Genomic DNA, 15,787 nt, shown 5'->3' with positions numbered 1-15,787 from the left:
ACCAAGATTTAGTGGGATTAGCTTAACCCTTTGCACTCGCTTTTTTCTCGATTCCTTTATTCTAATGCTAACCGTGTCGAATCACACTCGACATCCGAGTGCAAAAGGTTAAAAGAGCATTGTGCAGAAAGACTATCAGTATTCTTTCTTGAATGCTCTACTCATTCTCTTGATTCTGTGAATTTCCTAAAGTTCTGTTACAAGACAAATTGGCTTCAAAACTGGTTCTTTTGCCCCTGGATAGAGAACTGAGATTGTTCTTACCATTTCTGGACATTCATGGACAGCACTGATCCCTTTTCTGAATTAAGAGACTGAACACATACTCTGTGCTTTTCTCCCTCTGCTTTTACTCATTTTATTCCCTCAGATGAACCACAAAAGACCCCAAATAGCTAGAGCAATCCTGAAATAGAAGGAACAAAGCAGGGTCATCATGCTTCCTGATTTCAAACTCTAATACAAAGCTACAGTAATCAAACAGCATCATGTCGGCATAAGAACAGACACATAGGTCAATAGAACAGAACAGAGGCCAAAAATCAACCCACACTATGTGGTCAATTACTTTATGACAAATTTATGACAAAGGAGCCAAGGATATATAGTGGGGAAAGGATAGTCTCTTCAGTAAACGGTAGGGAAACTGGACAGCCATGTTGCTGAGTGAAACTTGCTATCTTATACTGTACACAAAAATCAACTCAAAAGGGATTCAAAATGAACGTAAGTCCTGAAACCATAAAACTAAGAAAATGGGGTAAGCTCCTTGACATTCAGTCTTGGCAATGATTTTTTAAATTTGACAACAAAAGCAAAAGTAAGGAAGACAACATCTAACTAAAAAGCTGCACAGCAAAGGAAACCAACAAAATGAAAATGCAACCTATGGAATGGGAGAGAACATTTGCAAGTCATATCTGGTAAGAGGTGAATATTATCCTTCTATCTAACAAAAGAGTAATATGCAAATTGACCATCACTCCAACATACAAGATGGCCAGCAGGGGAGGGCAGTTGTGGGTTATCAGGCCAGCAGGGGAGGACAGTTGGGAGGGATGCAGGCCTGCAGGGGAGGGCAGTTAGGGGTGACCGGGCTGGCAGGGGAGGGCAGTTAGGGCAACCAGGCCTGCAGGGGAGGGCAGTTAGGGGTGACCAGGCCTGCAGGGGAGGGCAGTTAGGGCGACCAGGCCTGCAGGGGAGGGCAGTTAGGGCGACCAGGCCTGCAGGGGAGGGCAGTTAGGGCGACCAGGCCTGCAGGGGAGGGCAGTTAGGGGCGACCAGATTGGCAGGGGAGTGGTTAGGGGGTGATCAGGCTGGCAGGCAGAAGCGGTTAGGGGCCAGGGGAGTGGTTAGGGGGTGATCAGGCTGGCAGGCAAAAGCGGTTAGGGGCAATCAGCCAGGCAGGCAGGCGAGTGGTTGGGAGCTAGCAGTCCTAGCTTGTGAGAGGGATGTCCCGCTAGGATCAGGCTTAAACGGGCAGTCGGATATCCCTTGAAGGGTCCCAGATTGGAGAGGCTGCAGGCTGGGCTGAGGGACACCTCTTTCTCCTCCCCCATGAATTTCGTGCACCGGGCCTCTAGTAAAATATAAAGAACTCATATAGCATATGTGTATATACAACTCGATAGCAAAAAAAAAAAAAAAAAATAGGGGCAGAAGACCTGAATTGACATTTTTCCAAAGACAACATAAATGGCCAACAGGATTCTGAGCTGGTTCTTAGATTACACTCATCTTCAGTGACTTTCAGCAGCTCTGGGCACAGTCCAACCTCTTTCCTGAAGCACTTTCTCATCCAGGCTTCCAGAACATTACCTACCTCATTTCCCTTCTACCACACCTGCGGCTCCTTTCCAACTTTCTCTTGGTAGTTCCTCCTTACCTCAGTGGCTCTGCGTTTTGCAGAGCCCCAGAATTCATCTGGAGGCCTCTTTTCTATGGCTGTCCACTCGGTTGGAATTCTCCAGTTTCATGGCTTTACACTATCCATAAGCTAATGAACACCAGCTAAACATCTTCAGTTCTCTCCTGGCCTCAGATTCCTGTCATATTTATGTCCTCCACATCTCTACTATTCAGAGGTCTAATAGGCATCTCCATTATTATATGTTTGGAATCAAACTCCTGATCTTCCCCTAAAAATCCACTTTCACAGTTTTCCTATCTTAGTTAATAGTAACTATCCTTCCAACTGACCATCAAGACAAAACATTTGGAGTCATTCTTGAATCATAAATAAACTCAATCTGTTAGCAAATCCTCAAATTGAACCTCCAAAACATTTCCAGGATCTGACTACCTCCCTTTCTACTGCTGCTATGCTACCCTGGTCCAAGCTACTATGGCTAGTGTCATGATTATTGCCACAGCCTCCTCCCTGCATCCACCATCACCTCCCCATCGGTCTGTACTCAATGCAGCATGAAAATGTCAATCAGATCATGTCGGTCCTCTGTTCAAAGCCTTCCAGTGGCCTAAGGCACTCAGACAGGATGAAGGCCATGTAATGGGTTACAGAGGCCTTCACAGCAGCCCTGCTCCCCTGTGCTGTGCACTTTTCTTCCCTCCCGCCCTTTACTCTGCTCCATGTACACTGGCTTCCTTGCTATTCCTCAAACATGGCAGGTGTGTTCCTGCTTCAGGGCCTTGCCAAGTCTCTCCTCTTGGCCTAGAATGCTCTCCCCCCATGGGTCCTCATGGATCATTCCTTCGTCTCCTTCAGATCTTTACTCAGATGTCACTGTTTCATTAATGGCATCCCTGACCACACTATTTAAAAATTTAAGCATCCTCTTTCCCCACCCCACTCTCCTAAGGTTTCTAGCACTTGTCTTCTAACACACACACACACACACACACACACACACACACACACACACACAAAAAAAAAAATTTACTTGTTTATAGTCCGTTTCAAGCTAGTATGTGAAGAACATGAGAGTGGAAATATTTGTCTGCTTTGTTGATTGCTATATATCCCCAGGGTCAAGGACAATGCCTAGTAAGAGCTTGGTTAATAGTTGCGGAATGAATAAATGATTCACTAAATGGAAGAATAAATCTTCAGTTCAATAAGGTACTTAAGGCATATAATGTATGTAATGGTTCTTAAATATATATATATATATTATTTCAGAGAGGAGAGAGAGAGAAACATTAATGATGAGAGAGAATCATTGATGGGCTGCCTCCTGCGTGGCCCCTACTGGGGACCAAGCCCACAACCCCGGGGGCATGTGCCCTTGACGGAATCGAACCTGGGACCCTTCAGTCCTTAGGCTGATACTCTATCCACTGAGCCAAACTAGCAGTTCTTTCCATTTTTAATTCAAATACGTAGTCTCCCCAAATAAGTTATGCTGTCTGTTCCCAAACAAGATTAACTGCCTTTTCTTCCTTTCTTAAAAAGAATTCACTCAAATAAGAAAACAAAAATTATAATAGTCAGAGTGTGCATCAAAATAGTTATTAAAACAGAGTTTACCAATAGTCCACAAATCAAAACTAAAGAAGTAATTCAGCCCTAACTGGTTTGGCTCAGTGGATAGAGCGTCGGCCTGCGGACTCAAGGGTCCCAGGTTTGATTCCTGTCAAGGGCATGTACCTTGGTTGCAGGCACATCCCCAGTTGGGGGTGTTCAGGAGGCAGCTGATTGATGTTTCTCTCTCATCGATGTTTCTAACTCTCTATCCCTCTCCTTTCCTCTCTGTAAAACAATCAATAAAATATATATATTTTTAAAAATAAGTAATTCAAATCTTGAGAAGTAATACATGCCTAGTTGCTCGACTCATTTATAAGATTTTTCCTTTCCAGAGAGAGGTTAAAAAAACAAATATGACTTAGAGGGAAGAAAAAAAATCAACAAATGTGTTCACTTAATTATATGATTTCTAAAATAAACTACACAAATGAGGGAGAAATTGGACCCTTCAGAGAGGAAGACCTTATGTTATTAAATAAAGAGCACTTTCTATGCACTTGAATGTATTTCAAGGAAAAAAATAAATGTCAGTACTTGGAAAATTCCAGAAACTTCTTCCCCCAAAATGACAAGTTCACAATTCAGTTTATTTATATAAAAAAGATAATTTATTTCACATGAAAATATACAGAGGAAGTCAACTATGAGGCCAAAGACCCAGCCAGGTTCTTTCCTCAGAATGCGTGCATTCCGGGAAGCTTTTCTGCCCACTTCCCACAGCAGTGAGGGTGTCCGTCAGCTCCCCTGCTGGGAAGAGGCCTTATGGAGACTCATCTGCTGAGACCATGACTATCCGTCAGCCATCTCGGAGGCGGGGCTGGGGGCAAGGTGAAGAAGACTCAATAGTATGATGCAGGTAAGTTGGTAGTGGCAACACCCATTACCAAAAAGTACAACTTTACCAAAAGCAGTCACTATAAATAGAAAGTTCACTGTCAGACAGTGATAACTACGTCAGAGTACATGGGTTACAGGGAGAGTTGATTATGAGAGAAACACTTGATTGAGTCATAATCAGAAATGAAGAAACAATACCCTGACATATTAATGGGAACATCATTCAAATTATACAAATTAATTTGTATTTAAATCATTTTTCCAAAGCATATTGTATGCAGAAAATCAATAGTCAATAGCCTTCCATAATGCTATGACAATTATCTCTGGAGCTTCAGAGACCATTGTTTCACTGGGTAACATTTACGGGGAGTGGAGGCAAATACACACAAAAAAAAATTGTCTCCCCACAAGGAAATGTATAAGCCAAAGAACCCCAAATAGTGACTCTTCCATTCACATACTTAAGAGTTTTCACTCAAAAAGCCTAAATGTGAAATAACCCGATTTCCTGGTTTATATAAACAGTCCTAGTTTATTGTTTTCCCACATAATTTTAATAGTACAGCCACCCTCCCTCCTGTAAAAGTGTTCCAGTTTGGACAATAAATTATATGGTGACCTTACCTAAACTAGCTATTATCTTTGTTATGGAACGTTGGCTGTGAAGCCAGCTAAATTAGGGTTGTAATTTTCCCATAAAGGTATGGTGGTCAGATTAAATCACCCTGCCTTTTCCCATACAGAAGAGTCACGAATCTGGCAATGTAAACAACATGAGGAGGGCTTTCAACAATGATAGCATCAGCTCTGTACCTCTATATATTTTTTTTTAATTTGCTGTTTATACAGCCTGCCATGATCATTTTGGAATAATGGGGAGACTCTGGCCAGCCACGAGGGATTTTAAATGCCACCAATAGTAATGAAAAAAAGTATCACACTTTTATCTTATTTCTGGCTTCTCAAACAGAAAGCGGAGGTAGAGGTTTGAATTAGGAGCTATTTATTTTTAAGTTAATAGTACAAGAGAAGGCCCTATTTCCATCAAACTCTCCCTTCCCCCTACCAAGCCTAGAATTATTAGGAATGGCATCTCCACAGAATGGAAAAGCTGGACACCAAGCATTCAACTGAAGTCCAGGGTGCCCTGTCACACTTCCCTCCCTGGCTCTCCCAGATAACTAGTTCTTATGCTCACTCTGTGAGAAAGTCAGTGCATGGGGCTACTGGGAGTGGGGTGAGCTAAGTCAGTGTTCATCCGGGATAGCAATTTGCAAGGCAACAGATCTACTTACCCACACTCCAATAGCAGCCCCCTAACCCCGAGGGATGCCGTGGATTCTAGAGACCTGGTCTCCCTCCCCGCACTGTCCCAGCACAATCTGGGCATGTTTGCACATGTTCTTGCCCCACATTTCAATGTGAGGTAGCAGTTCTCTCAGTGTATCTCAGAGTTCAGTCTGTAGATGGCCTTATACCGTAAGTATTCTTCTAAGCACTGAAGAACATTATCATCCACCTTTGGGTCGAACTTGTTGGCCAACAGGTGATGGTTCTGAAGAATCCAGTGAAGGTCCCCAATGCCATAAATACAGATAGACCGCTGGTGGGTTCCAGAGCAAGGTGCATAAGGTGCCCCCATGCTGATGTTTCCTTCATGGCCCTGCCATTTTACCAGCCTGGCAATGGCAGCCATGTCTGACATGTGAAACTTGGGGTGGTAGGGAACAGAGCCAGGCATCCATGGAGTACGCTGAAGCGTGGCCCAGAGGTGTTCATCGGGGCTATAGGTATCTTTTGCCCACTCAATCAGTTGCCGGGCTTTGGGGTTCTCGAAGACCTGCTGGACAAAGCCTCGAGAAGCCACAATGTAGGCATTCCCCGTGAACATAGGTACGTTATTAGGGGGAGGGTCCTTCCTCTTGTTAGTTATGTATATTGTGTCTGTTACCTCATAGTGATATTGCCAGCGAGATCTTTTGTACTCAGTAGGTATCTCGGACTCCATACTGTTCTTCCCATTCAACATCTTGAGGGCCAGGACCATCTCGGCGTTGGTCTTTATAGGAAAGTCTGTTCCGCATGTATTCAGGAAGTATTTCCAGGGCACTGAGCTCTGGAGCAAGTCTTCCATACAGTTCAGGTCCGCCTGCACCCTGGACCAGGAGGCATAAACCACCCGAACCAACTTACTGGCCAGGAAGACATTTGGGAAGCATGAAATAATTGCCCTGACTGCCTCTTTGAAAGTGTCTGGGGACTTCTCATCCACGTGGACACAATATACGTTCTGAGGGGCATACACAGCTCTCAGCAGCCTTTCAAAGTTTTCAATCTTCTCGTGGACCACCATAGAGTATGCAATAGGGAAGTCTAACTCCTCTTTGCTGAGTGGGTACTGTATGAACTTCCTTTTGGCCTTAAAGTACTCACAGTCTCTGGTCATGTTGATGTAGTCAGTGTCTGTGAAAGGCTCCCGCTTCTTCTTGACCTCCAGCCTGTCCAGGAGAGCCTCAATCACTGCTTCCTTATCCCCTTGGATGATTCTGGAACAGTTGATGGATCTCCTTGCTGTCAACTGCAGGGACTTGTACAAGATGTCCCTACAGTGCTTGCTTCGAAAGTCTCTGGACTCCAGATTCAGGGAATCAAAGTCGCATTTCAATCTGAGAGAGAATCTCAGAGCAACAATGGCCAGCAGCAAATAGCAGCCCAGGGCCCACAGATAATGCTGCCTGCAGAGTTTCTTCTTCCGCCAAATCACCTTCATGGTATCAATAGAGTTTGGGCCCAGGAAAGGAAGAGAAGGTTGGAATCCTTGGACAGAACAAAATGCCTTCGATTACAAACTAACCCTGAATGTGTTCCCAGGAACAGCAAGTCCAACTCCAAAGTGATGGCAAAATAAATTTCTTCTCTAGACAAATATCCTCAGTCAAGACCTACCTAGGAACTTCTTACGCTGGGTTACTAATGGAGGTCTATTACCTGACCCTACAAACTAGCTGCTCATGCTACAGTCAGGACCTAGCTCCACCTCTACCCCAGGAGAAAGGGAAATGGAACCGAGGACCTGCTGCTGTAGAGGTGGAATTAGTAAGAGGAAGTCCCTACTCTTTATTCCCCATTCTTCCCTCCACCCCTTACCACTCTGTTTCTAGCATAGCGCTTATTGGGACCTAGAATTTCTGATAGGTCTAGAGAGAAAATCCATGAATTTCAGACTCTCAGTATCAGTTGTAGAAATTCAAAAGTCCTTTCAAGTACATTTCTTGCTGTTATTTGGCAATTTATATGTTAGGATGTTTTCACCAACTATAAGTCATTGATTAGATGTAATATCTAACCACCCTTTTATAAAAATATTCCTTTACCCTGGCCAAGTAGCTCAGTTGGTTAGAGCACCATCCTAATATGCTGAGGATAGGTTGCAGGTTCAATCCCCAGTCAGGACACATACAAAAATTAACCAATAATTGGAAAAATTAAGTGGAAAAACAAATCTATCTCAACTTCAATCTCTCTCTCTCTCTCTCTTTTCTCTCTCTCTCTCTTTCTCTCTCTCTTGCTCTCTCCCCATCCCTCCCTTCCTATCTCTCTCTCAAATCAATCAATAGATAAAATTCTTTTTTTAAATAAAAAATGTTCTTACAAAATTGTATATACTCCAAAAATGCATTTAATCATTCATATAGATAACAATCTATCAAAATTTAAAATATTTTTACACACAGACACACACAGAGCTATGCATATAAAATATTTAATGAGTGCTTTCTATATGCCAGAAATACTGTTTTACATTGTCCCATTTAATCTTCACAACATATCTAAAATGAAATATTAGGCCTTTTCTAGATAGGAAAACAGATGCTAAATAACTTGCAAATATCACATATTAAGAAGCAAATCTGGGACTCCCTCACTCTTCCCACACACACACACACCCTCTTTTTTTTGTCTATAAGCTTAATACTTATTCCTCCAAACCACAGCTACTTTTCAAAAACAATACAGGGTACTGAGTACCATTCAAAGAAAACCAGATACTCTAGATAAAAACCCCTAAAGGGAGAGAAAGAGAAACAAGATGTGACACATCCAGCAATGATTGTTTTTCCCCTTTTGCATCCTCTTTCTCAGCGTAAGTTTTGTGTCCTCTTGAGTAATAATTTTTTGGGAATCTAAGAGGAAGACATGATGAAAGATTAAGAAAATTCTCACCGTTAATAGCTTCTTTCTTACTTAGGGTAGATCTCTTGCCACAGTTTGTTTCTGTTTCCCAGGGAAGATTGGTTGGGTTCCATGGAAGCAAATGTGAACACCATATCCCTTGGTCTTCCTTTAACCCCTCCAAAATATACTTTCTGATATTCACAGGGCGTCCAAGCAACTGTCTCCGGCCCTCCTTAATTTCTGCAGAGTAGAGAGCAGCGAGTGGCTTTATCATTCACCTTTCAGTTTCCTGCTCTCAGATATGTCATTCAGGAGCATAGTCTCGAGTCATTCAGGGAGGTGAGTAAGGCAGGAAAAAATGCTGTCACTATCTGAGAAGGCAAAGCAAGCAACTATTTCAACTAGGACAGCCCAGTTTATATCCATGCTCTCCTGCCAGAAAACAATTCATAAAAACCTGTCAATGGCTCATATAAGAACTTGAAAGCTTCCCCACCTCCACCTCCACCCTCACCTAACAAAGAATCATAAAAGCACACAGGTATTTCCTCTGCCTTCTTGTAGCCTGGAGTCCAAGTGTCGCTCCTCTTATGTTCCCTGAACATTAAAAGAGTAAAGCAATAAAAAGACAAGGATTGTTTCTTTTGTTTTTTGCTTTCACTTTAAAAAAAAAAAAAGTCAATGAAAACTGGAATGTATTCTTCAGATGGCAACTACTTGAAAAAATTCATTTGCCTATCTTCATGACTGTTAATAACCTGCACACTAGAAATAGCCACAGGGTTCCAGAATGTAGATCTTCCTCATTAATACCTGTGAGTCTAGGGTTCATTATAGTCTGAAGAATGGAAAACACTCTGGGCAGTTGGACCTCAGTGAGAGCCCCATGAGCTGATCTTGGCAATGCAGGGTGGAAAATGCCTTTTTCAAAGCCACTGGCATTGTCACTGTTTGCCCCATCTCCTCACCCCCAAACCAGCCCTCCAAAAATGTAGCATCCTGGCCAAAATATTTGAAATAGCAAATTTAATATAAAGAACTTAACTAGGTATAAAGTTAAGTAAATAACTAAAAAGGTGTGTGTGGTGGGAGAGGGAGAGGGCACTAAATTATTAGGGAAGTAGCAATTGCTGGAAGTAGCTACCACCCCGAGGCTGAACGAATGAAGGGGGGAAAAAAGGGAATTATTAAACTTAGAATTTGAGAAAAAAAGGTGCCAACAAGCTGAAACTCAGAGCTTTGATGGGGACTGTACTACTATTGCTGCACTGAGCTCAGAGGAAGGGCCCCTAGGCTGAGATCCAGACCTCGTATGAGGTGGCTGGTGTCTCTGTCGGCTGAGTTTACAAACCATCACTCCAAAGCGTAGGCATGGTGATGCTCAGAGGCAGGAAGTAGATAGGAAGCAAACAGGAAGTCCCGCCTTCAGCCTCACCATCTCTCTCTCCAGCGCCCCCTGTTGGCAGAGCCTAGTAGTTGACTGCTAGCAAAGCACAAGAGTCCCCCATCTCTGCACCGCAAACCTAGTCCACGGGGCTGGACTTCCTCTGAAGGCAATAGCATAATGACCAAGTGTTGCTGTCTTCCTACAAGAACTATTTATGCAGACCCGAATATAGCATAGGGGGTTCTCTCTTTCTTCCTTTCTCTCTCTCTTTCTTTCTTTCTTTCTTTCTTTCTTTCTTTCTTTCTTTCTTTCTTCCTTTCTCTCTCTCCTCTCTCTCTCTCTCTCTCTCTCTCTCTCTCTCTCTCTCTCTCTTCCCTTCCTTCCTCTCTCTCTCTCTCTCTCTCTCTCTCTCTCTCTCTCTCTCTCTCTCTCTCTCTCTCTCTCTCTTTCTTTCTTTCTTCCTTTCTTTCTTTATCTCCCTGTGTGTTTCTAACTGTAGATGAGGACAGGCCAAGGCAGGGAGCTATATAGAGTCATCTGCACCCCACTTTTATTGGCCCCACTCCTCTGCCAGCTTCGGTCACTCCGATTCTTAGTAACTCTCTTTTGAGCTGTAAAATCTCTGAGGCAAAAATGATTCAAGGATAAACACCTGCTCTAGTATCTGAATCTAGAAAAATCCCATTTCTTTATATCTGACTTTTCCTTGATGCTCTCTTCAAAGTCCCACCTTCTTTCCCATAAAAACCACACATCACAGAGTCTCTCAATAAAGAGAAAACATTTGGAATATTTGGTTTACAAAGTAATCAAAAGAGGTATCCCATCTTAATTGCTAAATATGCTAACATAACATTAACAAATTGTGTATGTTTTGTTGAGATAACCTATATGTTAGTAACACCAAGTAAGTAGTATTAGGGGCACACCGGGGCTTTGGCAGGACAGAGGTGCAGGAAAGATTTCACAACATGAGTCCAGGTGACTATGAAGGTATGTTTATTAAAGCTAGGGACAATGAAACAAGAAAGGTCTTAGCACAGAAGAAGCACGAGGAGAGAGCCTAGGCTGGGCTGCTTTAGCTCATTGGAAAGTCAGTGAAAAGGGGGCCTTGGGAACAGGGCCAGGGGGTTAATCTGAGACGAGCTGTCACTGCCCATTGCTCCCCTGGTTGCAAGTCTCATGGAGTCACTTAGAGTTTAGAAGTCTTTGTGGGAAGAAGTGGGGGAAGAAGAGGGAAAAGGGAATGGTGCAGGCCTGCTCCCCAGAGGGAGAGCGTGTGCTGGGTTCTTTGTCTTCAGGATTCTCTCGCTCTCTTGCAGGTTGTAATCTTAGGAGGGATCTTAGGGGAGGGTTTTAACAGAATATTCATCAGTTTTCCAGGTGTGCTTCTTCAGGGTCCTGGTCTCTACTGATTGGTCAGAGCCTGGGCGGGGGTGGTTAGTCATTGCAGCTGGTCCTAGTGTGCCTCCATGGTTTTGCTGCTTTTCTGGGCCTGGAGCTGAAATACAACTGGGGCTAGATGTTATCTCTAGGGAGGTGACCTGTATCTAGCTGTAAATTGCCCGACCTGCTCCTTCAGCTATCTGTCTCAGTTTACCTGTTCCACATTTCCTGCCTCACTACTATGGTGCTATTTTTAAAACAGCAAACTCTTCCCGCCCAGATCCCTCAGTCTTTTTCTCCAAATCATTAGGCCAATAACTTTGCCTGCATCCCCTGGGTTTTTAATTATAAACCCTGTATGTTTGTTGGAGGGTCTAAGAGTTCCAGCAGTGGAGAACAGAGAAACTAAGCCAGGCTCACTGGGGTGGATCTGGAAGAATCCAGTGGAGTTTAATGTTAACTTCGATGGGGTTCATTAACTCTCTAATCTATCATAATATCACTAGAGGCCCGGTGCACAAAAATTCATGCACTTGGGGTGGAGGGGTGGGGCCGTCAGCCCAACTTGCAGCCTCTCGCAGTCCGGGACTCCTTGGGAGATGTCCACCTGCCAACTTAGGCCTGCTCCCAGGGGGATCAGGCCTAAGCTGGCAGTCAGACATCCCTCTGGCAGCCCAGGAGCCTTTGGGGGATGTCCGACTAACAGCTTAGGCTGTTCCCTGCAGGGAGCGGGCCTAAGCCATTAGTCAGACATCCTTAGTGCTGCCGCGGAGGCGAGAGAGGCTCCGGCCACCACTGCTGCACTGGCCAGCCATGAGCTGGCTTCTGGCTGAGTGGTGCTCCCCCTGTGGAAGTGCACTGACCACCAGGGGGCAGCTCCTCCTTGAGCATCTGCCCCCTGGTGGTCAGTGCGCATCATAGCAACCAGTCATTCCTGGTTGTTCCACCGTTAGGGTCAATTTGCATATTACCCTTTTATTATATGGGATACCCTACAGTCCAACAACAGGGTCAGAGGAGGGCCCAGAGAGCAGGGATCCAACCATTGTAAGCAGAATTTACAAACTGACATATGCACCCTTTTGCTTATTTTACTATGGAGGCATTTATATCTGGTGTCAGCTTTGCCCTCTCAGCTGTCTTTATCTCTGTCTTTATCTCAGCAGCAGGGAAATAGATATTGGCAGAATTCCAAGGCTGCCCAGAAGAGAAAGGTCATGGATAGCAAGGACAGTACCACAGACCAGAGAAGAGACATGACTCAGAGAGGCAAGAAGTGAAAATAGATAAGCAGGCACAAACTAAGTTAATGTGTTACTGAATGGGCTGAAGCTGGGGTTTGAAAGGGACCAGAGAGGGGGAGGAATGGGTGGTTCTTTAGTCCCTAACTTCATTTAGTGTTCATTGTTAGTGAGCTCATCGTGAAGATGGGGCTATGAGAAGTGGTTAAAAGATCTAATATGTCCCGGTTGGTATGCTCAGTGGTTAGAGCTTTCGGCCCTCGGAAACCATAAAAATCCTAGAAGAAACCATAGACAGCAATACCTCAGACATCTCTCATAGAATATCTTTACTGGCACATCTCCTAGGACAATGGAAACTAAGGAAAAAATAAACAAATGGGACTACATCAAAATAAAAAGCTTCTGTACCATAAAAGAAACCATCAACAAAATAACAAGAAAGCCCACTGCGTGGGAGAACATATTTGTCAATGTGACATCCAATAAGGGTTTGATCTCCAAAATTTATAGGGAACTCAACAAAAGGAAGATAAACAATCCAATCAAAAAATGGGCAAAGGACCTAAATAGACACTTCTCAAAAGTAAACATACAGAAGGCCAAGAGACATATGAAAACATGCTCAAACACTAATCATCCGAGAGATGCAAATCAAAACAACAATGAGGTACCATCTCACACCTGTCAGAATGGCTATCATCAACAAATCAACAAATGACAAGTGCTGGCGAGGATGTGGAGAAAAGGGAACCCTCGTGCACTGCTGGTGGGAATGCAGACTGGTGTAGCCACTGTGGAAAACAGTATGGAGTTTCTTCAAAAATTAAAAGTGGAACTTCCTTTTGACCCAATAATCCCACTTCTAGGAATATATCCCAAGAAATCAGAAACACCAATCAGAAAGGACATATGCACCCCTGTGTTCATAGCAGCACAATGTACAATAGCTAAGATTTGGAAACAGCCTAAGTGCCCATCAGCAGATGAGTGGATTAAAAAACTGTGATACATCTACACAATGGAATACTATGCTGCTGTAAAAAAGAAAGAACTCTTACCATTTGCAACAGCATGGATGGACATGGAGAGCATTATGCTAAGCGAAGTAAGTCAGGCAGAGAAAGATAAATATCACGTGATCTCACTCATTTGTGGAATATAATGAACAACATAAACTGATGAACAAAAATAGTTCCAGAGACAGAGAATCATCGAACAGACTGTCAAACCTCAGAGGGAAGGCAGGGGAGGGTGGGGAGAGTGGGTAAGAGATCAACCAAAGGACCTGTATGGATGCATATAAGCATAACCAATGGACACAGACACTAGGGGAGTGAGGGCATGTGCTGGGGGGTGGGAGCGGCTGGGGAGAGGTCAATGGGAAAAAGAAGACATATGTAATACTTTCAACAATAAAGAATTTAAATTCTAAAAAAGAAAAGATCTAATATGCCCTGGCTGGTATTTCTCAGTGGTTAGAGTGTTAGCCCTCGGATCAAAGGGTTACAGGTTCAATACCTGGTCAAGGGCATGTACCTCAGTTGTAGGTTTGATCCCTGGCCCCAGCCAGGGCATGTGCAGGAGGCAACCAATTGATGTGTCTCTCTCACAATGATGTGTTTGTTTGTTTGTTTGTTTGTTTGTTTGTTTTTCTCTCTCTCCCCCCTCCTCCTTCCCTTCCATTCTGTCTGAAAATCAATGGAAAAAAAATATCCTTGGGTAAGGATTTAAAAAAAAATCCAACATGATCAACTTTGTTTCCAATCAGGTTATAAGATGAAGCTCATGGTCAGCTGTGGTTTCTGGCTGGAAGGGGCGCTCTGCAGCCCCTCCTCAGAGCTCCACCTGCTCTGTGCACCCAACACTCTCCCTCCCCCGGACACACTCCGAGTGACCTGGAGTAAAAGAGAAGCTATTCAAAGAAGCAAAGAAAAAAGAAAGACACCCCACAGAACTCAATTCACGGTAATAAGTAATTATTACAGAGGAAAATTCTGAAAGTAGGCAAGGCAACAATCTTTACAGAAGAAATAATGCAACTTGCTCTACAGCAGAGAGGGCAACAACAGCCATGTATTTGTACCGCCTCACAGACTGGCGGACATGCACTTGTCCTCATTGTGTCACGAGGGCAAAGACCGTGTCTGACTCTGCTTTGCCTTCCACAGGAGCTAGATGAGAACTTGCAGGTGGTAGATTCACCAGGAGTATTTCCTGAACGAACAGCTGCCTGAGAGTTCCGGGGCTGGGGGTGGGGGGGTGAGTTTGGGGGGTGGTGTGGGTTGTCCTCTGCTTCCCGGAGTCTTGGAACCAAAGCTCACTAATATTTACTGGAAGAAACGCATAGAGGCTCCCTGAGGTGAAAACACAATGACAAGAGTTGAAGCTAATTGAAATCCAAACAGCACTAAAGGGATTAATTTTGTTTAGGAAACTTGCTCAGAAGGAACCTCCCAAGAATGAGATTTGGAGGCCTGTTAATAATGAGATTAAGGTGCCTCCCATGGTGTCACTAGGAAGTAACTTTCTAAATGGAATCAATAACAAATGGTATGTAACTTGGCAGCATTTTATGCATTCATTCCATTTAGCAAGTGTTGATGGAGGAAGCTGCTATGTTTTAAAAGCTAGAGATACAAAGTTGACTAAGACAGTCCCTATTCTCAAGGTGCTCATAGTCTTGTGTGGGAGAAATATTTGAAAATAGATTATAATAATGCCATCAGTGCAAAAAGAAGTATGCATTGGATGTAATGGAAGCCCAGAAGTTGAAACTATAAAGGGAATGGTTAGAAATACAAGTGCCAACAAATGAGAATGGTCTTAGCTAGTGGTTACAAGAGGAACAAATACGAATTTTTAAAAAAATGTCCCCAGCCTGGCTCAAGGGTTGAGCATCCACGTATGAACCAGGAGGTCATGGTTCCATTCCCAGTCAGGGCACGTGCCCAGATTGCAGGCTTGGTCTCTGGTAGGGGGCCTGCAGGAGGCAGCCAATCGATGTTTTTCTCTTACAGCAATGTTTCTATCTCTCTCTCTCCCTTCTCCTTCTCCCTTCCTCTCTCTCTAAAAATCATTTAATATCTTTTAAAAAATCAAAGAATCATAAGTATGAAAAAGGCACATGTTTGAGGGGAGTAAAGAAACACTACTATGAAGCCAGCTTGGAGCTCAGCGTGGAGCTCTACTTCCCTCCTCTCCACCGCAACCTCTCCCATCTCCACACCACCATTGTGTTGCTTCTGATTTAAAAATACATTTCAGGGG

General features: G+C 43.7%; 1 protein-coding gene across 1 annotated transcript; it reads right to left on the bottom strand.

Annotated features, from left to right (window-relative positions):
• Window positions 1-4,315: 4,315 nt before the first annotated feature.
• On the bottom strand, window positions 4,316-8,720 carry GCNT3 (glucosaminyl (N-acetyl) transferase 3, mucin type). The gene is made up of 2 exons (XM_079770012.1): window positions 8,552-8,720; window positions 4,316-7,144 (listed from the first exon to the last, which is right to left on the bottom strand). Exon 2 carries the CDS (start codon window positions 7,095-7,097, stop codon window positions 5,766-5,768), a length of 1,332 nt encoding a protein of 443 aa, XP_079626138.1. The 5' UTR covers window positions 7,098-7,144; window positions 8,552-8,720; the 3' UTR covers window positions 4,316-5,765.
• Window positions 8,721-15,787: the final 7,067 nt, after the last annotated feature.

This window comes from Cnephaeus nilssonii, assembly GCF_951640355.1.
Source record: "Cnephaeus nilssonii genome assembly, chromosome: 4".
In the NCBI taxonomy this organism is placed as follows: Eukaryota; Metazoa; Chordata; class Mammalia; order Chiroptera; family Vespertilionidae; genus Cnephaeus; species Cnephaeus nilssonii.
The sequence above is the reverse complement of the archived record's forward strand: the minus strand, read 5'-3'. Positions and strand labels throughout refer to the sequence as shown.

Coding starts and splice junctions, on each gene's coding strand:
- GCNT3 (XM_079770012.1), bottom strand. CDS start 7,097: ATGAAGGTGATTTGGCGGAAGAAGAAACTCTGCAGGCAGCATTATCTG.